Source organism: Phyllostomus hastatus, unplaced genomic scaffold (genome assembly GCF_019186645.2).
Source record: "Phyllostomus hastatus isolate PE091 unplaced genomic scaffold, TTU_PhHast_1.1 phas_contig_283, whole genome shotgun sequence".
Taxonomy (NCBI): Eukaryota; Metazoa; Chordata; class Mammalia; order Chiroptera; family Phyllostomidae; genus Phyllostomus; species Phyllostomus hastatus.
Window position 1 is genome coordinate 8,770,110 of NW_025333833.1, and position 19,858 is coordinate 8,789,967.

The 19,858-nt window shown below is 54.4% G+C and overlaps 1 protein-coding gene across 2 annotated transcripts in view; it reads left to right on the plus strand.

Moving 5' to 3' along the window:
* FAM20B (FAM20B glycosaminoglycan xylosylkinase) overlaps positions 1-19,858 on the plus strand; it is a 29,276-nt gene that overhangs the window by 5,420 nt on the left and 3,998 nt on the right. The window contains exons 1-7 of one of the 2 annotated variants that reach the window (XM_045838390.1): positions 3,040-3,192; positions 5,861-6,368; positions 10,984-11,070; positions 14,208-14,317; positions 15,319-15,490; positions 15,696-15,887; positions 17,256-17,315. In XM_045838390.1, the coding sequence (XP_045694346.1) occupies positions 5,992-6,368; positions 10,984-11,070; positions 14,208-14,317; positions 15,319-15,490; positions 15,696-15,887; positions 17,256-17,315 (998 nt within the window). In that variant the 5' untranslated portion in view covers positions 3,040-3,192; positions 5,861-5,991. Of the gene's footprint in view, positions 1-3,039; positions 3,193-5,860; positions 6,369-10,983; positions 11,071-14,207; positions 14,318-15,318; positions 15,491-15,695; positions 15,888-17,255; positions 17,316-19,858 lie in introns of those variants that run through there. The other variant, XM_045838389.1, reaches the window with a different exon arrangement.

Below are 19,858 nucleotides of genomic sequence, written 5' to 3' on the forward strand. Positions count from 1 at the left end.
CTTCACCAGTGCCTGGCGATGTTCTAGGTTGGTTTCCCTCACAGGGGGCTGTTGGGGGATTTCACGAAAGGGATTCTGAGTTTACAGATACAAATAAGTGTGTGCGTGGAAGTGGAAACGGAGGAGAATCTAACACTCAGACCAATTTGGACGATGTGAGAATTGTATGTTCTACACCTGTAACTTGAAGTTACCCTTCAGGCACGGGTGGGGGCTGAACCTGGCCCTCCGCCTTGTTTTATCCCACCCAGCACCTTGTTTCTACCCGCTGGCACGAGCTCCTTGCCCCTAGTTGAGAAGTAGTTACATTTATACAGTCCTAAAATTTCATTTGGCCCTTTGAAGGCAACGGCAAGGCTCATATGCCCCCCTCCCCCCGAAAATGAGTTTGCCACCCCTGTGTTAAGGCTTAAGAGCTTCAGGACATGCCAAGCTCTTATCTTTAAAACTCACAGCTAAATTTCCAAACCGAAAAATGTCGTGCAAGGCATTCTTGCAACATGTTTTGTGAAATAGAGGAAGTTCCTGCTCTCCGTCTGTCTCACGGAGATAGAAGGTGGTTAGAATCGAACTTTGCGGAGGACAGAAACTGGTGGGCAGAGGAGCGACACGCCCCCCAGCCGGAGCCTCGCGTGGTGCCTGCTGGGAAGGCCTCCCAGCGTCCAGGCTGCGCTGCTGCTCGAGCGTGGGGAAGGGTTCGGTTCCCAGCGCTGCAGCAAGTGTGGTCAGCCCCTGGCTCTGGGACCCAGACGACCACGGAACCAGTGAGGGTTATTTTTGTTGTTTTCCGCGGAGGAAGTTTTCGTCTTTGGTTTTTCGATGTGATGAGAATGAGTAGCAGGCAATCACCGTGGGCTGTCCGGGCACCACCGGTTTTGGCACGGTACATGTGGTAACGCCGTTCATTTTTAACAACTCTGTGAGTTAGCGAATAGTGTTCTTACTTTACTTCTTATACGAGGAAACGGCGGGCAGTTTGGTTAGCTGTGAAATCAGGGTCACAAGCCCCTCGGTAGGCGGTGCAGCGGGCGCCCAGAGCCCAAGCACACGCCCTTGCCCTCCGCACAGGCCAGCTTGTGTTCAGCGTAAGGAGGTGAATTAAGCCGTTTCTTAAGTGGAAAATTAGCAGGGACAGGAAACCTCTGTGCAGGTATTGATTAACGTTATTACTTGGTTTAAGTTGTTCTGTTGAGGGTTCCCGTCCGAAGATGAAAAGGCGGTGTAGTATGCTGCTGTGGCAGGCAGGGGGCAGCAGTGCAGGGGAGGGGCTCGGGGAACAGACGCTGGATGCCACTGGGTAGAGGAGGCTTGGACTTCGTGCATAGGAGCACCCGGTGCTAAGGAAAGGTTTCTGAATGCTTTTGATTTGACTAATAATTGTTACTGACAATCAGGAGAGGCTGCTTTATTTCTAGGGGGCTGTTAGTAATATAATGGCGGAATGCTGTGATGTTGCTGCCCATCAAAAAACAGAAGGTCAGAATATCGGACCTGTTCGTCCAGGGTGAAAGTGTGTGTGTTTCTCATTTTTTGTGCTTTTTGCTTTCATTTATGCGTTGGTCGAAGTATAGAGGTTAGGCTGCGTAAGCTGGGCGTGTGTAGTTGTGTGAGTTTGTGCGTGAGGCCAGCCTTAACTGCTCTGAAGCATGTAAATGGGTTTAGTGACCCAGTAGAGATTCTATTTTTTTTTGTTACCTCTAAGAGTCCTTAATTATGTATTTTCCCAAACATCTTCAATGAAAACAAAAGAAATAGAAATGGCATGTAACCTTCATAATGGGTTTATTACTTGATAAGCCATTAATAATAATGTGCAAATGTGACCTAACACTGTATTTAATTTGATCTTTACTTATATTTAACAGGGAATTTAATGTTTCCCCTCTCCCTGAGAGAATTGTTTTTTGTTATATAATCTATTTCCCTGTGTCTTCACCCCCAAAATTGTTAAGGTCCCCAAAACAATTGATATGGGCAGAATAGATGTGAGAATGTTGGAATTTACAAACTACTTTAAAATTTAGTGGCTTAAGGCAGTGATTTGTTATTTCCTATAATTATGCGGGTCAGCTGGGCTCAGCTGCTTGGTGTTTCTGCCGCATGGTATAGGCTGGGGCCACACGTGTGGCCGAATTCGGTTAGCGTCCCACCTGGAACTGTAATGCCCTTTGATGGCTCTGCTTTGGTGGATGGATTTGCGAGAGAGAAACATCCCTCAATGTGAGAGGGAAATACTGACCGGCTGCCTCCCATACCTGCCCTGACAGGGGATTGAACCCAAAACCCAGGCCTGTGTCCTAACAGGGAGTAGAACCCCCGGCCGTCCGGTGCATGGGACCAGCTGAGCCGCACCGGCTCGGGCCGCACTGCGCCTTTTACACTTAACATTTTCTGAGATATGTTGCTACCTTGAGTCTATTTGTACTTTGAGGTAGGCCCTGTTCCATATAACAGAAGCATTAAAATGAATGACCGTAATTCAGCTGGACGATGATACAGTGTTGGAGGCATTTACAAGAGGAGGCGAGGGCAGGGCAGGCGGAGGCTCCTGGGAAAGCAGGTGAAGTGTGCATGGATAATTTGGAATACACCCAGTGATGCTGCTTTAGTTTCCTTAGTGTCTGATGCGGGGATCTTAGAAGCCCGGTATGCAGGGCATGTGGCACGCTGCTGTCTCAAACAAGAAAGGAGGATGAGGCCCCGTGGAGGGCCTGTCCTGGGCGCCCTCCCCTCCCAAGGGTGCGGAAGTGCAGCGTGCCCTCACTAGTGGGTGGAACGAGTCCACATCACACACTTTTTCCGGAGCAGGAGGAGTCTTGCAAACTCACACACTTTTGTAGAAGTTCCACTGTAGTCTCTATGTTGTTGATTTCTTAACTACCTTTGTGTTTTCTGAACCGTCAGTGTAAGCAGTGTAGGTGGAGAAGCAGGTTGCCGGAGAAGGGAGGGTAGCTGATTAAGGAGAGCCAACACTCATTGATAGGAAGTCGTGAGGGAGATTGGCATAAGTCTTAAGGTGTTTGCAAAGCCTCATTGTAGCAGCTTGTTTGGTTTGGGTGCATAAGGCGCCTCTCCTTCCTGTGCCGGGTGCTGGAGGGAATGCCACGGCAGGCAGCCGGGGTTGCTGTGGAACCACGGTTCTGGGCGGGGGAGTCGGAGCTGTGTGCAGGAAGACACTGGACGAGGCAGACTGTAAGTGGTCTAAAGGAGGGACAGGTCCGAGTGTTGGGGGGAACCAAAAACGGCTTTGGAGATGGCCCTTGAAAGACAGACCGGGCTTTTAAACTGGAGAAGGTGGGGAGAAAGGGTCGTAAGAGCAAGAGGAATTTTGATGGAGTTCCAGTGGGAGGATTGACGAGGGTAGAGGTCATCCACATCAGGAACTGGGGCCCAGAGCATGCTCGTGGTCCATTTAGGTCGAAACTGAGAAGACAGGGGTGCCCAGCCAAATGGGTGGCTGGGGCCGTGTAGGGTGGGGCTTTGGTGCCTTGCTAAGGAGTGTATAGCAATCAGACGTGGTGCTGATTGATTAGGAAGCTGCTTTTGCTGCACAGTCCGCCTGGATGGGACAACCTGGTGGCCCAGAAGGCGGTTCTTTCAGGGGCCCAGGTGAAGGGGATAGGCGCTGAGTTGAGGTGGCGGCGGTGGCGGTGAAGGGCAGTTGGAGAGAACAGTGCCACGTGGCGACCCGGCTCTCCCCGGACGTGGTGACTAATCACAGCACAAAAACTTGTTTAGCCTCTTCCTTAAACCTGCCCACACCGCTCATCAGCAGAGGGAAACAGGGAAGTAATCTGACAGTCGAAGTCGTCACAGTTCACTTGATAAAAATTTCTCTGTCAGTTGAGCGGACGAACTGTTTGCAGCCCCGAAGTGATGAATGTGTTCTGAAGCCTGTTCCGAAGGTTAATGAGATTTCAAAACCTAGAAGCACACACTCGGATTGCAGGGTTGGAGAGTTTGGTTTGTCCAAACTTCGGAGCTGCTAGAACATCCCGTATTGGTGATTTTTAAAAAGCTTCTCTATTTCTAACCTTTATTCTACATGTTTACATATGATAGGTTTATGTAGCATGAGGGAGTTTCTTGTACTCTGCATCAGACGAGCAGCACCCCTAGAAGTTTACGGGTTAACCGGACTGTAGTTCTGGGGAGTGTTTCAGAGGCTGTTGGGCTGGCCCCTTGGGGCCGGAACTGTGCCAGGGCGGCCAGTCGTTGCAGCTGGAGGCAGCGATGGCTGGCACCACGAGGCGTCCGTGTCCCGTCTGGTCGCCGCAGCCTGAGCTCTGTGTGTGTGTGTGTGTGTGTGTGTGTGTGTGTGTGGGGTTCAGGTCGCGTGGAACTGGCACGCATCTCTGCAGTCTGCTTCCCCGGTGTTGCCCTTCTCAGTAATCACAGGGAACCGTTTTACTGCGTTTCACACCAGTCTTGATACCATCACAATTACATTTTGGATGCACTTGAATTGCCTTTGTTTCAGCTAATAGTGTTATGCACTCGCTGGGAAATGATGCTGCTGAAACAGAACAGGTGGCTGGAGGTAATTAGAGCTTGAATTTGACTCCGACTTTCCCCTTCTTGAAAACTGAAGTGAAAAGCGTGGTCGAGTGAGCACTGGGAGCGCACTGCGTGTCCGCGGGCGCACCTCGAGGTGGCCCTCCGAACACACCGCTGGCTCCAGCACTGCTTCTGGCTGCGCCTCGGCTCTTGCTAAGGGGGCGGTCTCCAGCCTGGGTGGGAGGTCTCAGGTGGACTCAGTTGCCCTCTCTCGTATATTGCTCTTCCTTCTTTGATTTGTGGTGTGAGCTGCTAAATGGATTGGAGAGTGAGGCCGCACCCTGTTACCCTCTTGTCTTCGTTGTCTCAGCCCCGGGGCTGTGTGAGCTCGCGGCAGGGCAAGCTCGTGTGTGCTTTTAAAGGGCCCCTCGGAGTGGAAAGCGACCTGTCAGCATGCAGGTGACACTGAACTGTACGTTCTGGACACCCATACGCGAATCTTGCATTTGGACTATTTCAGCCTGAGCATTGATGGAGGGGGGCTGGCCCCACGCTCCGAGCAGCGCTGCCCCCTGTCTGCGGCGTCCGTGCGTGGCCCGTGCCTGAGCGGGCCAGACGCCGGCGTGTGGCTGCAGTGCCAGGTCTCGCCAGCCTTCCAGGCACGTTCTGCCGACAGCCGACAGTGCAGGGATGTGTTTATCCTTTACTTGATTTGCCCAGATTTGATTATCCATATTTTACCGGGATTTTAATTTAAAATGTAGTTAGCGGAAGCCGGATTAAGTGGAGATACGTGTCTGGGTGTTGTATGTAAATACGCAATCAGCAGCTACGACACGTGTCGCACGACGGGTATGATCGCTGGGAACTTGGGTTCAGCGGAGGAGTCACTAGTCTCCTCTGTACTCCCCTTGGCCGTTTTGGGAGTTGCCGTAAAACTTATCTCGGGAGAAGATAAGAACTGGAAAGTTACCAAATCCTGGTGGTTTCGGACGTTCCAAAGTCCTTTATGGACTTTGAAAGAGAGAAAGGAAAGTTAAGAAGTTGTGCATATCTGAATGTTTTACTTTCGTTGTGCTTTTTTCCTCCTTGTTTTGGTTTTCAGAAGTTTGTAGCTGTCCGAGTGGCTCCTAGGTGACTCTGCATCCTATTAAAACAGGAGCACTTGCTTTTAAATCTTCATTGTACCTTGTTCTTACCCACGAAGTCCCTCCCTGGACTAGTTCATTTTTAACTCTTAGGTCTTCTCGAGCATAGGGCCAGCAAGGCTAAAAGGGTAAGTAATGTATTTCAGGCTTGCAGAAGCTTCAGCAGGGGAGAACAGAGTGTCTGATCGAATTCTACTTTACACTTGGGCTTGCAGGAATTGTGGGAGGCACGCGCGTGAAGAAATGCCCCGGCGTGTCTAGCCATGGGACCTCGCTGACCGCCATCACCACCTGCTCTCCGGACTCGCGCGAGAGAGTGGGTCGGGGCGAAGGGAGAGAGGCCAACATGAAGCTGAAGCAGCGGGTCGTGCTGTTAGCCATCCTCCTCGTCATCTTTATCTTCACCAAAGTTTTCCTGATCGACAACTTAGACTCCTCGGCCGCCAACCGGGAGGACCAGAAGGCTTTTCACCGGATGATGGCTGGCTTGCGGGTGGAGCTGGCGCCCAAGCTGGACCACACCTTGCAGTCTCCCTGGGAGATCGCAGCCCAGTGGGTGGTGCCCCGGGAAGTGTACCCCGAAGAGACTCCAGAGCTGGGGGCGATCATGCATGCCATGGCCACCAAGAAAGTCATCAAAGCTGATGTGGGTTACAAAGGGACACAGCTGAAAGCCTTACTGATACTCGAAGGAGGGCAGAAAGTCGTCTTCAAGCCTAAGCGGTGAGTCTTCATCTTGGGAGTCGTGTGTGCTGGTGGGTTGGCGTGGGGAACAGGGTTCATGGAAGGGGATTTATCGCCTTCTCTCGGTTTTCTCCTCCGTGCTGAGAGCGGTAGACCGGGAGGTCTCCGAAGCCTCTTCTCCCTCGTAATGTTCTGGGAGCCTTTGCGTAGGAGAGATTCACAGGAACATGATTTGATTTCACACGAGACTGAACTTGTTGCAGTTAGAGCTCTCCTTTCAACTTTACCCAGTACCCATGTGTGCCAGATGTTAGAGATACAGCGTGAGTTAGTTAGGGAATAAGGACCTGTCACCAGCGGCGGGCAGGGAGAGACGAGACCACTGCGTGCTCTGGAGAAGGAGTTGCCCAGAGCTGGCGTGGCCGGAATCCCTCTTGTCGTGGGAGCCGTAATGCTTTCACCCAGGGGTTTTTTCCCCCCAGTGTGGGTATTGTTTTTTTTTTATTTTAATTAATATATTTATTTTAAATTTTTTATTCATTTATTTTTAGAGAGAGGGGAAGGGAAGGAGAAAGGGAAACATCCATGTGTGTTTGCCTCTCACGGATCCCCTGTTGGGGACCTGGCCTGTGACCCAGGCGTGTGCCTTGACCGGGAGTTGAACTGGCGACCCTTTGGCTTGCAGGCCCGCACTCAATCCACTGAGCCACACCAGCCAGGGCTAATAGGTTTTTTTTAAAGCACTTTCAGGTGTACAGAAAAATCGAGGAGGAAGTACAGAGAGCCCCTATGTAGTCCCTCCTCCCCTCCATGCTTTCTCCTGTTGTTAACATCTCCCATTGTGTTGTACTTTGGTTATAAACGGTAAGCCAATATTCTTTTACTGACTACCCCCCGAAGTTCTCATTAAGGTTCACTCTGTGTTGTCTACTCCGTGCGTTTTGGTGAACACCTAGTGACAAGTGTCTACCATTGCAGTTTCCTGCAGAACAGCCTCCCTGCCCGAGGCATCCCCTGCGTTCGACCTGTTCCTCCTCCCCTCCCTCCCTCCCCCACGGCCCCCAGCAGCCCCTGGCAACCACAGATCCTTGTACTGTCTTTCCGAGAGTACGTGTGTGGTTGGAATCCTACCTTTTCAGGTCGGCTCCTCTCACGCGGCAGCAGGCATTTAAGGTGTCTCCTGGCCTTCCTGTGGCCTGCTGGCTCATCTCTTTATTGCTGGGTAATGTCCCGTTGTCTGTATTACCCCAGTTTGTTTATCCACTCACCTCCCTAAGGGCATCTCGGGTGCTTCCAAGTTTTGGCAATTATGCATAAACTTTCTAGAAACGTTTTTGTGTAGATGTTAGTTTTTAGCTCATTTAGTTAAATACCAAGGAGCACAATCGCTGGATCATAGGGGGAGAATATGTTTAATTTTGTAGGAACTGCCAAACTGTCTTCCAAAGTGGCTGCACCGTTTTGCACGCCCACCAGCAGTGAACGCGGGCTTCTGTGGCCCCACGTCATCCCCGCCAGCATGTGGCGGTGTCTGTGTTTTGGGCGTTGGCCGTTCTAGCAGGCGTGTAGTGGCATCTCGTTGTTCCTTTCACCTGCTCTGAGCGGAGAGCCGGGCCACGTTAGTTACCTCAGTCTACAGCTCGAGCTGGGGCGTGGACTCTGTGTTAGACAGTGACCCTGTGGACTTCTCTAAGGATCTGCAGAGCTCATTTGTATTTCAGTTTATAGTATAATTAACTTTTTAAAAAGCTTTCTGTGAACCCTGGCTGGCAGACAAACACATGACCTGGCCGCAGTCAACGCTGCTCCATCTCATGTCTGTCGCCAGCATTGCAGTCTGCCCCTGCCTCCCTCTTCCAGGCCATGCTGGACACCACCGCTACTCTTCCCCAGTGGACACCCGTGGTATCCCGTGCTACCCAGCTTTAAAACGTCCAGCAGCTTCTCGCTGCTCACCAGACAAAACCCAGCGCCCACAGCCCGGTGACTGGCCCTCCTCCCTCTCCACTTCCCGCACTGCCCATGTCCTTCCAGGCCCGGCGAGCTGCATGGGCCCCTGCCGGGCAGGCAGCGCTCTGAGTCACTGACCACGCTGACCCGTGCTCGTTGCACCTGGCGCTGTCTTGGGCTGGGGACGGGGGTGCCTGTGTAAGTGCTCGTGGACGTCGACGCCAGTCCCGACACCCCCAGCGCATCGCTGCTCTGACCCGGGGCCTCAGCGGCCCCTCAGTGCTGGGGTGGGTGCCAGCTACTGCCCTTGGTCACACTCTGACGCCCCTCAGCGGGGCGGTAGGAGTGATTTATTGGCCGTTACTGTATGAATTTGGCTGCCGTGTCGGGGACTTGAGATGGATCGCTGAGCTGATGGGAGGAGCCGGGCCCTCACTGCTAAGTGACAGGTGCCCCGTCCTGGAACAGCCACCATGACTCCGCATTGCTGGAGCCCACCCGTCCCTGTCCTGCTCCCAGAGACGGAGGATGGGAGAGACACGGCCTGTAGGAGGAATACAGCGGCGCTCTTACTGACAGGTTTTGCCCTACATCGTAAAAGTGATTTTTTTCCAAGGTAGCCATGCCCACTCTGGAAGTGACTTGATTGTCACAGGCACACGCCTCAGCAGTGGCGGTGAGAAGGCACACGACGGCAAGTGGGCGGAGTGAGGGGTGGTCTTGGGAAGTGCTGAGAGGGCCCTGGAGCTCAGCTGGTCCAGCTGCCCCCTGCCCGGGCGGCAAAAACGAGACCCAGCGTCCTGACTGCCTTAGTTGTTCACACAGCCCAGCTCGAGCTGAGGGTTCGGACCTTCCGACTCTTGCCCTTCCTCTTCCTCCACTCCCTCCCTCTCCACCCACTCCCAGAGTTCCAGGGTCCCTCTGGGGTCTTCCTCTCCCACCAAGCGGCCCGTCGATATACTGGAAAGCCCTCTCTCACCGAGGGGAGGGGACTGCTCATCACTGCGTCATTCCTGCGGCTCCACTGGAGCCCCACAAAGAAAGTGTCCGGGGCCTGTCCCCCAGCTGGCGCCGGCCCACAGCTGTAAGGAGAGAGAGGTGCTGGGAGCAGCAGCTTTGCCTGCTGTCCTGGTTAACAATTGAGACTTTCCATTTGGAGGGCGCGGTGGGATCCCCGATCACCGGAACAGTGCTCTGACCCTAGAACGAAAACCGGCGTCCGAGTGTGTCGGCAGCGCTGACGCCGGCGTGCAGAAGAAGCCGGCGTGCAGAAGAAGCCGGCGTGCAGAAGAAGCCGGCGTGCAGAAGAAGCCGGCGTGCAGAAGAAGCCGGCGTGCAGAAGAAGCCGGCGTGCAGAAGAAGCCGGCGTGCAGAAGAAGCCGGCGTGCAGAAGAAGCCGGCGTGCAGAAGAAGCCGGCGTGCAGAAGAAGCCGGCGTGCAGAAGAAGCCGGCGTGCAGAAGAAGCCGGCGTGCAGAAGAAGCCGGCGTGCAGAAGAAGCCGGTGTGCAGAAGAAGCCGGTGTGCAGAAGAAGCCGGCGTGCAGAAGAAACCGGTGTGCAGCCAGGTGCTGGTGCGCGGCTGCCTCCGAGCGCTTCTCCCTGTGCCTCGGTCAGTGTGTTTGTTTGGTGGGCAGGCTGTCACTTTACGTCCCACGGTCACTTTTGCTGGAGGTCGCCGCCTCTCCCAGCTCCGGTCCCCACTTGCCCAGCCTTTCCCGCACCGGGGAGCCGAGGGCCCTCAGCGAGCAGCTCCGCGTCGGTCTCGGTCTCGGGTGCTTCCGTTTGTCAGTGCCCCGTGCAGCGCCCGGGTGTCCTTTCGGGCCGGAAACGCAGGTGAACAGTGGAGGTCACGGGAGAATTGTCTCTTTCTTCCTACGTAGCAGGTTTGAACGGTGTCTCTTTCCATGACCAGCAGGAGGAAGTGTGCAGTTTTCATTATCCTTTATGTCGTGCGTGTGATGCAGAGTCATCAGAAGGGAGTCTGAGGTGAAGCAGGTCGTAGACAGTACCCCCTAGTCAAGCCGCTGACACTGTAGGCCAGGAACGTAGGGCCCAGACGGAAGGGCTTCGCTCCAGGTGACGCAGGTGGGTGATGTGGCCGTTTCCCTGGCTGTCCCCCGGGCCGGCGTCTCTTCTGTTACGTCGTCGTGAACTGAGCGGGAGCAGAGACTGGGTATTCAGACGGCTTTTGCACGTGCACCTTCGCCTGCGTGGTGACAAAGACTGAGGCGTGTCAGCCCTGCCTTGTCTTAGGAAATTCCAGCTTCTCTCACAAGCCTCTTTCCGTAGCCATTCTGGTAAACAAACATTTTAATTACATTTCCCTTCACTTCCTAGGTTCAGTCTAATAGACATTTTAGCAAACACTCCTCAAGCACCCCTCTGCCACTGTCGTGGAGACACGAAGGTGGTCCTCGCCTCCCGGGAGGTGGCCTCGCAGTTTTGCTCAGACCACGGGGAGAGTCTTTTGCACATGGGGTAGGAGGGGCCTCTCCCGTGTGTGCGTCCCCGCGTGACCGCCGAGGCGGAGCCCTGGTCCCTCCGCCGCTGCGCCCTCCGCCACCCCCCGGGGACCCGGGCCGTCCCCGTCGACCTCTGCGTTGACGGAAGGCGTTCCGGGGCAGAGCCGGGCCTGCCTCCCGGCGTTCTGCCGTGCCGCCACCGTGGTGCTGATGTGACCCGTGTCCCCACCTTGCGCCCCGCAGGTACAACCGAGACTACGTGGTGGAGGGGGAGCCCTACGCCGGTTATGACAGACACAACGCGGAGGTGGCGGCCTTTCACTTGGACAGGTGGGTCTGATCACGGCGGGCTGCCTGCGTTCTGTTGCCTTTTAAAGACGCCCTGGCAGGGGGGGCGTGTGGACTCGGTCAAAGGCTGCACCGCTGACAGCTTTGGCCGCTGCCTGCTGGGCACACGGCCGGTTGACTGACCCCACTGAACTTGCACGAGGGCCTCAGGATCCGGGTGGCGCTGGAAATGATGGAAATAAGACCAAAGTGAGTTTCTTCCCCCAGGCTTTTTCAGGTCCTTTCCGACAGGCCTGCCCTCTGTCGTCATCAGGAGCGAAGGTGTTACATTAGTAAGTCCAGCGGCAGGGTGAAGACCAGAGTTTGGACTCCAGTCCTGCGTTGCACTGGGCGTGCACTGAGCCTGGCGACACCGTCCTGTGTTTGTTTTGGGGACGTGACACTGGCTTGTCCCCATGTGCTAGAGACAGCGTGACATTTTAGTGAATTTTATTGTCCTGCATATAAGATAGGCACAGCTTCCATAGCCAGAATAACGCCAAAAGAAAAATGCACATGAATTCTGGATGTATAGGTGAACTAGGAAAATGCGTGTTTTCCGTCAGGAACCCTGCACGTGAACTGTCTAGCACCCCAGCTGTGTTTCTGGCCTGCTCTTTCGTGAGAGCACACGGGCAGACTTTTAAAGATACGTTCACAGTATTTTTTAAATGAATCTGTAAGGAAACTGGAAGAAAATTAAGGTGAATTTTTGTCTTTTTCTGTATTGGGAAGGATTTTCTGAGCATAAAAGCAACAATCTAAAAAAATCACAAAGAAAACGCTCAATAGACTCAACTAGGTAAGAAAAGAAACGTCAAGAAACATTAAACAAAACTTAAATGCAAACAAACCGGGAGAAAATACTTGACTCGAATGTAACCTGAGCGTGTAGCCTTAACACAGAAACAGTTACACGGGTCTCTACACGGGCTCAGACTCGAGGGGAAAGCGGCCTGAGGACACCGTGGGTGGAAGAGGAGTCTCTGGTTGCTGGTAAATGTGGAGAGGCAGCTCGTCCCCACCAGTAACACGTAAAGTCCAGCTGAAACCCTGGGGTACTATTTTCTCCTGCTGAAAAAGGCAAAGTTTTTCTTTCTTTTTTTTTTTTTTTAATAAAACTTCACTGGCAGGAATACATTGAGATTCCTAGGCTGCGTCTGGCACTGTTAATTGGTTCAGTCTTTCTGGTAAGAGCTCTGACCTTATGTGTCAAAAACCTTAACATTCGTACCCTTTGAATGAGTAATACCTTGTTATGCAAATATTTAAAATATTTCTAGAAGGGACCCTGGAGAAATAATTAGGAGTTCAAAGATACATATACCACAGTCTTAGCTATAGCGTCTTCAGAAGTGAAAAACGGGTAGCAGTTTAAAAAGCACCTAATGCTATGGAAGAGGTTAAACCAGTGTTCGTTCGCAGTTCCCTGGATTTCCGTGCCTCTGAGACCTCGTGGGGCAGAGCCGGGTAGACCCTGCTCCCCCCGTGCCGGGCCGGCACACCGGAGTCCGTCCAGCCAGGGCCTCGCTGCTTTCCCAGTTTTCTCCATCGCCCGCCCCTTCCTCCTCTTCCCCTGTCGACAGGCACCGGCAGCACGAGCCGGTCACTTTCCCACGCCCGTGCCCGTGTTTCAGGTCGCCCGGTACACGGGGTGTTGTTACCCTGACATGTGATGTGCTGTCTCGTTACATTGTTGCATTTCCCCAGTTATTGGCAGAACGTGGTCTCCCCTTAATCTTCTCACAGCGCAGCTCCTGTTCCCTAACTTAGAGTGAGTGAAGTAGCCTTTGTACAGAAGTCATTCGCTTTGAAGTTGATTAAATATAATAATGTTTCACTGTATCACCTGTGCTTTGGGAGGTTTTGTATTCAAAAGTCCTTCTGTACCTCAAAACCCGGAAGCTCTTCTCCCGCTGGGGACCCCGCCCCTTCATCCCCTGCCACCGGGCCCGCCGCTGGGCTCTGGCCTGGCAGCGGGCATCGGGAGAAAAGGTTCTTCCCAGCTTTCTTCTCATCCAAGGCTCCTGACACTCTTCTCCTCTGGGTTGCTGTTTCTCTGTTCTGTTAGGATTTGACTGCCTTCTCAGGCCTCAGGAGGTTCTCTCTATTTTTATGTTATTTTGACCAATCTGTCGATGTCCTTGTTTTGTGGCTTTTCCAAGACTGAGTTTAGGACAGAGGCAGTCAGCAGCCCTGAGCAGCGTTTTTTTATTATATAGCCTTAAAACATTTTTTTTGTTTAAATTTGTTGGGGCGGCATTAGTTAGTGAGACTGTGTGTGTCCAGTGTGCAGGCTGTGACACACCATCGCACCGTCTGTGTATTGCACTGTGTGCTCACCACCCAGAGTCAGGTCTCCTTCTGTCGCCCTGCCGCTGACCGCCTCTCCCCTCTTCTTCCTCCCCCGACCCCCGTCCCCTCGGGCAGCCGCTGCCCCACACGGCCATTTTTAGGGGCTTTGTCAGGCCGTGGGAAAGGCTCGTGGTGTAATGACCAGAGGAAAATAGGGTCTGTTGTGGGGGGGTCTTTGTTTTCTTCATTATAACGTTCCTGGGTGTTCCAAGCCCTGCCCCTCCGACTTCAGTGAACGTGTATTTTTTAGACAGGAAATTTCATTTTAGAAAAATTGTTGTGCTCATCCATCAATTCGTGCTTTTAGACCGTTACAGAGAAATGTCTTCAAGTGTGTCTGTGTTTAGTTTGTCCCGTGGGTTCGCCCTTTTAGTTTAATCTGCGTCATCTTCGGTCAGCGTGCTGTTCTGTCCAAAGCTTCGGACCCAAGTGTGGATTTAGACCCGGTTTGTTTAATGCTTTGTTGAAATTTATTTAAAATTTGTATCACGAGCACTTTCCAACCACCAGAAGTGGGGAGAACAGGGTAAAACGAACCCACACGCCCACTCCTTGGCACGGACAGCTATTCCCCGCTTGCCAGGGTTGCCTTACCCTTTCTGCTGAGGTGCACGTTACACCCATCTCCATGCTGAATTCAGGAACATCTGCACCTCTGAAAAATACCCACCCACCGGTCCACAATTCCTTCACACATTTAACACGATTAGCCACGACTTTTAAGACTGCTGTTTAAAATACGTCCCCAGAGCTCTGTCTTTCTCCTCTCCGACCCCCCACCCCAGGATTCTGGGTTTCCGCCGAGCCCCCTTGGTGGTCGGCAGGTTCGTTAACCTGCGGACGGAGGTCAAGCCCGTCGCCACGGAGCAGCTCCTGAGCACCTTCCTGGCCGTGGGTGAGAAGAGCGGAGGGCGCTGGGGGAGGGGAGTGGCTCACATGTCGAATGGGGCGTCCGGGAGCAGGCCAGCTCCGGCTCCCAGGAACTGAAGGACGGGACAGCAGGGGGTGTAGGAGCAGGTGGGCAGCTTGCTCGCAGGTTCCTGGGGGCGGGGCGGTGGATCTTCCCGCGGGTGGGTGGCGGGAAACTGGAAGTCCCCTGCTGCGAGGTGAGGGTCTGCGTGGGGCCGGGGCGAGGCAGGTGGTCAGGGCAGCGTCACGGTCACCGAGGGGCCTTGCGCCCCGGCCCACAGTGGAGGCTTTCTCCTGGGGCGCTGGCCGGGGGCGGGGGGTGCACTGAAGGGGTCTGGGTGGGGAAAAGTCAGGCTCGAAGTTCAGAAAGCCACCGTGGCAGCTTGTGCGGGGGGGGGGATGAGTTGGGGGGGGGCATCTGGGGCTCTTGGAGTGCACTCACTGCAGTAGGAGTCAGGGAAGCAGGGACAGGGGTCAGGGAGATTTGAGAGAGAGCCTAGAGTGGAAAGAATTTGGTAAACATTAAATGGAACATCCCAGAAATAAACAGTTCATCAGTTTTAGATTGTGCACCATTCGGAGTAGTGTGATGAAGTCTCACACTGTCCGCTCCATCCGGCCCGGGACGTGAATCTGCCCCTTGTCCGGTGTGTCCCGCTGGGTCCGCGCCCCTGCCGCCCGGGGCGGGCCGTGCCTCCTTGCTCCCGGCGCTCTGACCAGCACAGGGGCCAGCGCTCTTCCGCAGCACTGTCACCAGCAGGGGGTTGGGCAGCAGTGGGCTCCGGAGGGGGAGCAGGGAGGAAGGCACAGAGAAACGGAGATGAGCTCTTTCCCATGTGTCCCTTTCTGCCTTTCCTGTGCGGTTTAGTTTTACATGTAAGTAAGTTCAGGGTCTTGGTTTTCGCTGTGTCCGTCTGCTGCATCGGGGAGAATCTGGCATCTTCCTTTTCTGTTCTGACGTGTGCTCGCCCCCTTCCTCTCCGTTAGGAAACAATACCTGCTTCTACGGGAAGTGTTACTACTGCCGAGAGACAGAGCCGGCTTGTGCCGACGGGGACACCATGGAGGGGTCTGTCACGCTGTGGCTTCCGGACGTGTGGCCGCTGCAGAAGCACCGACACCCCTGGGGCAGGACCTACCGAGAGGGCAAGCTGGCCAGGTAAATGCCCCTGCGAGCCACTGCGTCCTTGTCCCCCGCGCCCGGCCCGGCGCCGACCCCGGATGCCGGCAGGGGTCCCGGCCAGGACCGGAGAGGACGGTGGCGGGGGGGCCGGGGCAGGCCTGCCGGCCAGGAGCCTCGCCCCTGCGTGTAGGCAGCGCCCGGGCACCGCTGGCTCTCGGTGAGGGGTGCCGCTTGCCTCCAGGTGGGAGTACGATGAGAGCTACTGCGACGCCGTGAAGAAAACGTCCCCTTACGACTCTGGCCCCCGTCTCCTGGACATCATCGACACCGCCGTCTTTGACTACCTGATCGGCAACGCCGATCGCCATCACTACGAGAGCTTCCAGGATGACGAGGGCGCCAGCATGCTCATCCTCCTCGATAATGCCAAAAGGTAGGCCGGGCAGGGGGTGCTGCCCTGGTCAGGGAGGGGCTTCTGTGTGGACGGCACGGGCGTCTTCTGGGCTGTCCTGAAAGAACCCGGGACGCGCTTGACAGAAGGCGCATTTCCTGTCTTTGCTCGGGCGGGGTCTTCAAGATTGGCGGCCCATCTTCCCGCCTGTTCAGGCTGGCCTGTCCTCCGTCCACCCTCGGGGTCTGCGGACTTTAGAACACGGAGAAGTATTTTTCCCCCAGGAGCTGAAGACTGTGATTCTGTTCACAGACAACTAGAGACAAGGCCTTCGACTTACTGCTGCTCACATCATTCTTCCTTAACTGGGATGTTTAGAATCTCGAGAAATACACTTTTAATAGAACTGATTACTGCTAAACTTATTTCATCCGAAGGTTCACGCAATTTTTAAAAGGTTAATTTTTTGATAGGCTGTTTTTTTGTTTTAATGCTCACCCAAGGATATGTTTATTGATTTTAGAGAGAGAGGAGGGGGGCAGGAGAGAGAGGGGAACATCGATAGCTGCCTCCTGCGCGCGCCCTGGTCGGGAGTCAGACCTGCTCCGTTTTGGCCCACAGGATGACGCTGCAGCCGTCTGACCACCTGGCTAGAGCAGCTGCTTTACGGTTTTCAACAGCAGTCTGGGCCCAGACTTTTGCTACTCTGAGAGGAAGAGGAGTTGCTTAGCGATTATATATAAAGACAAGTTGCTTTTTTCTTGAAAAACGTAGTTTTATTAAATTTTTAAAGGTTTTATTCATTTATTTTTAGAGTGAGGGGAAGGGAAAGAGAAAGAGGGAGAAAAACATCAATGTATTGTTGCTTCTTGCATGCCCCCTACTGGGGACCTGGCCCAAAACCCAAGCATGTGCCCTGACTGGGAATCAAACCTGCTACCTTTCGGTTTGCAGGACAATGACGCCCAACCCACTGGGCCACACTGGCACACTGTAACTTCTTTTCACAAGTAATGACCACCTGCTTGTTGGCAGGAACCTCGTATGACAAGCCCTATTTCTCTGCCTACCCTTGAAGTGTTTTCTCATTACGAGGTCTTCAGGTTGCCCCGCTGGGCTGCGTTGCCATGGTCCTGCTTCGGCACTGTGCTGTGCCTTGTCGGGGGCGGGGGGTCCCCTGCAAAGGGGTGTGTTTGTGGTTCCGCGCTGTCACACTGATGTTCGGAGCCCTGTGCGTCGTCAACCGCGCCTGCTCAGTTTTAATCCAGGTGCCCGAGCGGCGGGAGCAGGGCGGGAGCAGGGCGTCACTCGGGGTCCAGTCGGGCTTCCTGCCGAGTTTGCTTCTGCTCTGGTTCTGAGAAGGGCCCTGGTGCTGCCACCTGACTCACTCTGGCTTCGTTCCGTTTGCAGCTTCGGGAACCCCTCGCTGGACGAGAGGAGCATCCTCGCCCCGCTCTACCAGTGCTGCATGTAAGTGACGCGCGCCCCAGGCCGGGCCCGGGCACCAGGGCCTCGGTCCTCGCGGCCGCAAAGCTCCTGACCCCGAGCAGCGCTTCTCGTGCCCTCGGACCCAGAGCCCCTCAGGGTCCTGAGGGGGCGGGGTGGGGACAGGCGGGGGCCAGCAGCCCAGTGCTCAGGACTCATTTCCAGTTTGTATGGTAGGAGTTTTCCATTTGTTCACTAATGTGTGTCCGTGTCTGTTTTAATAGCAGAATATGGTCCTCCCCTCCCCCACCAAAGTCTAGTCAGCAGGGTGTCCAGCCTTTTGGCGTCTCTGGGCCGCACTGGAAGAACAAGAGTTGTCTTGGGCCACACGTTAAATACATTACAACACATAATTACAAAAAAATCACATCGTGTTCTTGGTGAATTTCTGATTTTGTGTTGGGCCTCATTCACAGCCATCCTGGGCCGCGGCGGCCTGCGGGCTGCGGGCTGCGGGCTGGACGCCCTGGTGGTGCGTCTGTGTCTCTGGTCGCTGCACGGCGTTTGCCGCACGGTTTCACGTCCTCGCCCTCACCTCCCCAGGCGCCCTGTGGTTTGCGTACTGTAATCTGAAATTGTATAAACCAAAAGTAATGTTTCCCATAGGTATTTAGTAACTGAGTTTTTTAAGTCTGTTAGAGGACAAAGAAATTAAAAAGTAAATCAGGAAAATGAGCTAGAGATCGGGCTCTCAGGAGCTCCTTTTCGGGTCGTGATTGCCGTTGGGTGGAACTTGAACGTGGGCACACACATGCCGTCCAGGGTGCCTCTTCCTCCTGGTCGGCTCCCGGGGCGCCAGGCTGCCCCTCCGGGCAGCTGGTCTGCTTCTCCTTTTTCTTCTCTTTCAGTCGCAAAAAATACTCTGCAGAAAGTCTACCCAGGCAGCCCTTCATTATCTTCACGAATGTCGGGAAGTCGTGATACATCCATCAGAAACTGTACCTTTGAAGGGAGGTGTTTTTGTAGTAACACTTGGCGTTACCAGTCTGGTCCAGTGAGGACACAGAAAGACAGAGCGGGTTAAACAGAGAGTTGAGTGTAAAGAAGAGTATCGCCGTGAAGCAGGAGTGACGTCACGGAACACTAGGGCTGAGGATGAACTTGGGAGGGCACCCCCCTCCCGAGGCTGGGGTCGGGACCTCAGTGGAGAAGGTGCAGGTCAGCCCCCAGGAGGGCAGGGAGCAGCCCAGGGGACGGCAGGGGATGGGCAGGCAGCGTCTGGTGGCACGGCACACAGAGCGAGGACTCGGCCGAAACCTGGGCTGCAGGCAAGCCACGTCTGTGGACCTGCAGGGGGGCGGGGGCTCCAGAACAGGCAGGTGGCCTCTGGGGCTCTGGTTTCCTCGTCGGGAGGGCCTCGGGATGGTTCTCGCCAGGCCAGGCCGAGGCTCTGAGATCCCCAGGGGCCTGCCCACTCTGGGACCGAGCCGGGGCACAGCGGCAGGTGAAGCCCTCACCCTCACACCGCCGGCCCCTGTGCAATGGCCAGAGACAGCTGGCGAGAGAGAGGCTTCAAGGAAACCCGTCCTGTAGTGACAGCAGGTCATACCAGCCGTGCCCCCGCCGCACGCGGGGGGCTCTGATGCTCGGGCATCTGTACTCGAACTTTAAAACAGCAAAGGCATGCTCGCTGCCCCTGTGCTTGCTCATCCCCCCCCCCGCCCCCGCCCCCCGCTTCAGCCAGAGATCCATCTGTGCCCTTCACGTGGTTGCCGAAGAGGCGGCCGCTCGCAGAGCCCAGCTTTTCTGCGCACCTCGGAATTCCCGCAGCACCCCAGGGAGACGAGCACTTCCTACCGAGATAAAACAGGAGGGCCTCTCCCGTGGGTGAAAGAATTACAGAAAATAGCCATCCTCACGGTAAACTTTTCTTACTCATCATATGAAGTGCAGAACCTTCCTAAAATTCAGAACCGTGAACAGAAGGAAATTAAAGTTGCCCATCGAGACGTGAGGACAGTTTCTGTCCGCAGTGTAGTGACTTCACTCTGATCGCGTGTGTCTGTGTGCGTGTGCGTGTGTGCCCACACGTCTTTCCCCACAGAGTTCAAGCGAAAAGGTTTTCACTCACGGGTGCTGACCCGCACCCAGCATCATGTCATGGGCATCTCCCCACGCCGCCACTACACTCTCTGTGCCGCTTCTAGCGTCTGCGTGACATTCCCGTGAACGGATGAGCCACGGCGTGCCAGTTGTTGGACAGCCAGATTGGTTCACGTTTTCCCTGCTATGAATGAACAGACGTAAATCTTTGTATTGCCTCTCATCGACTACCTAGGGAAAATACCAGCATACTCATAGTGATTTTTTAGTTGAGGTATTTTATATAATTCTTTCTTTTCTTTTTCTTTAAGAATTTATTTATTTATTCAGAGAGAAGGAAGGTAGGGAGAAAGAGAGGGAGAGAAACACCGATGAGAGAGAAACACTGATCAGCTGCCTCCCGTGTGCGCCCCGACCGGTGACCAGGCCCGCAACCCTGGCACGTGCCCTGCCTGGGAACCGAACCAGCAACCTTTTGCTTTGCG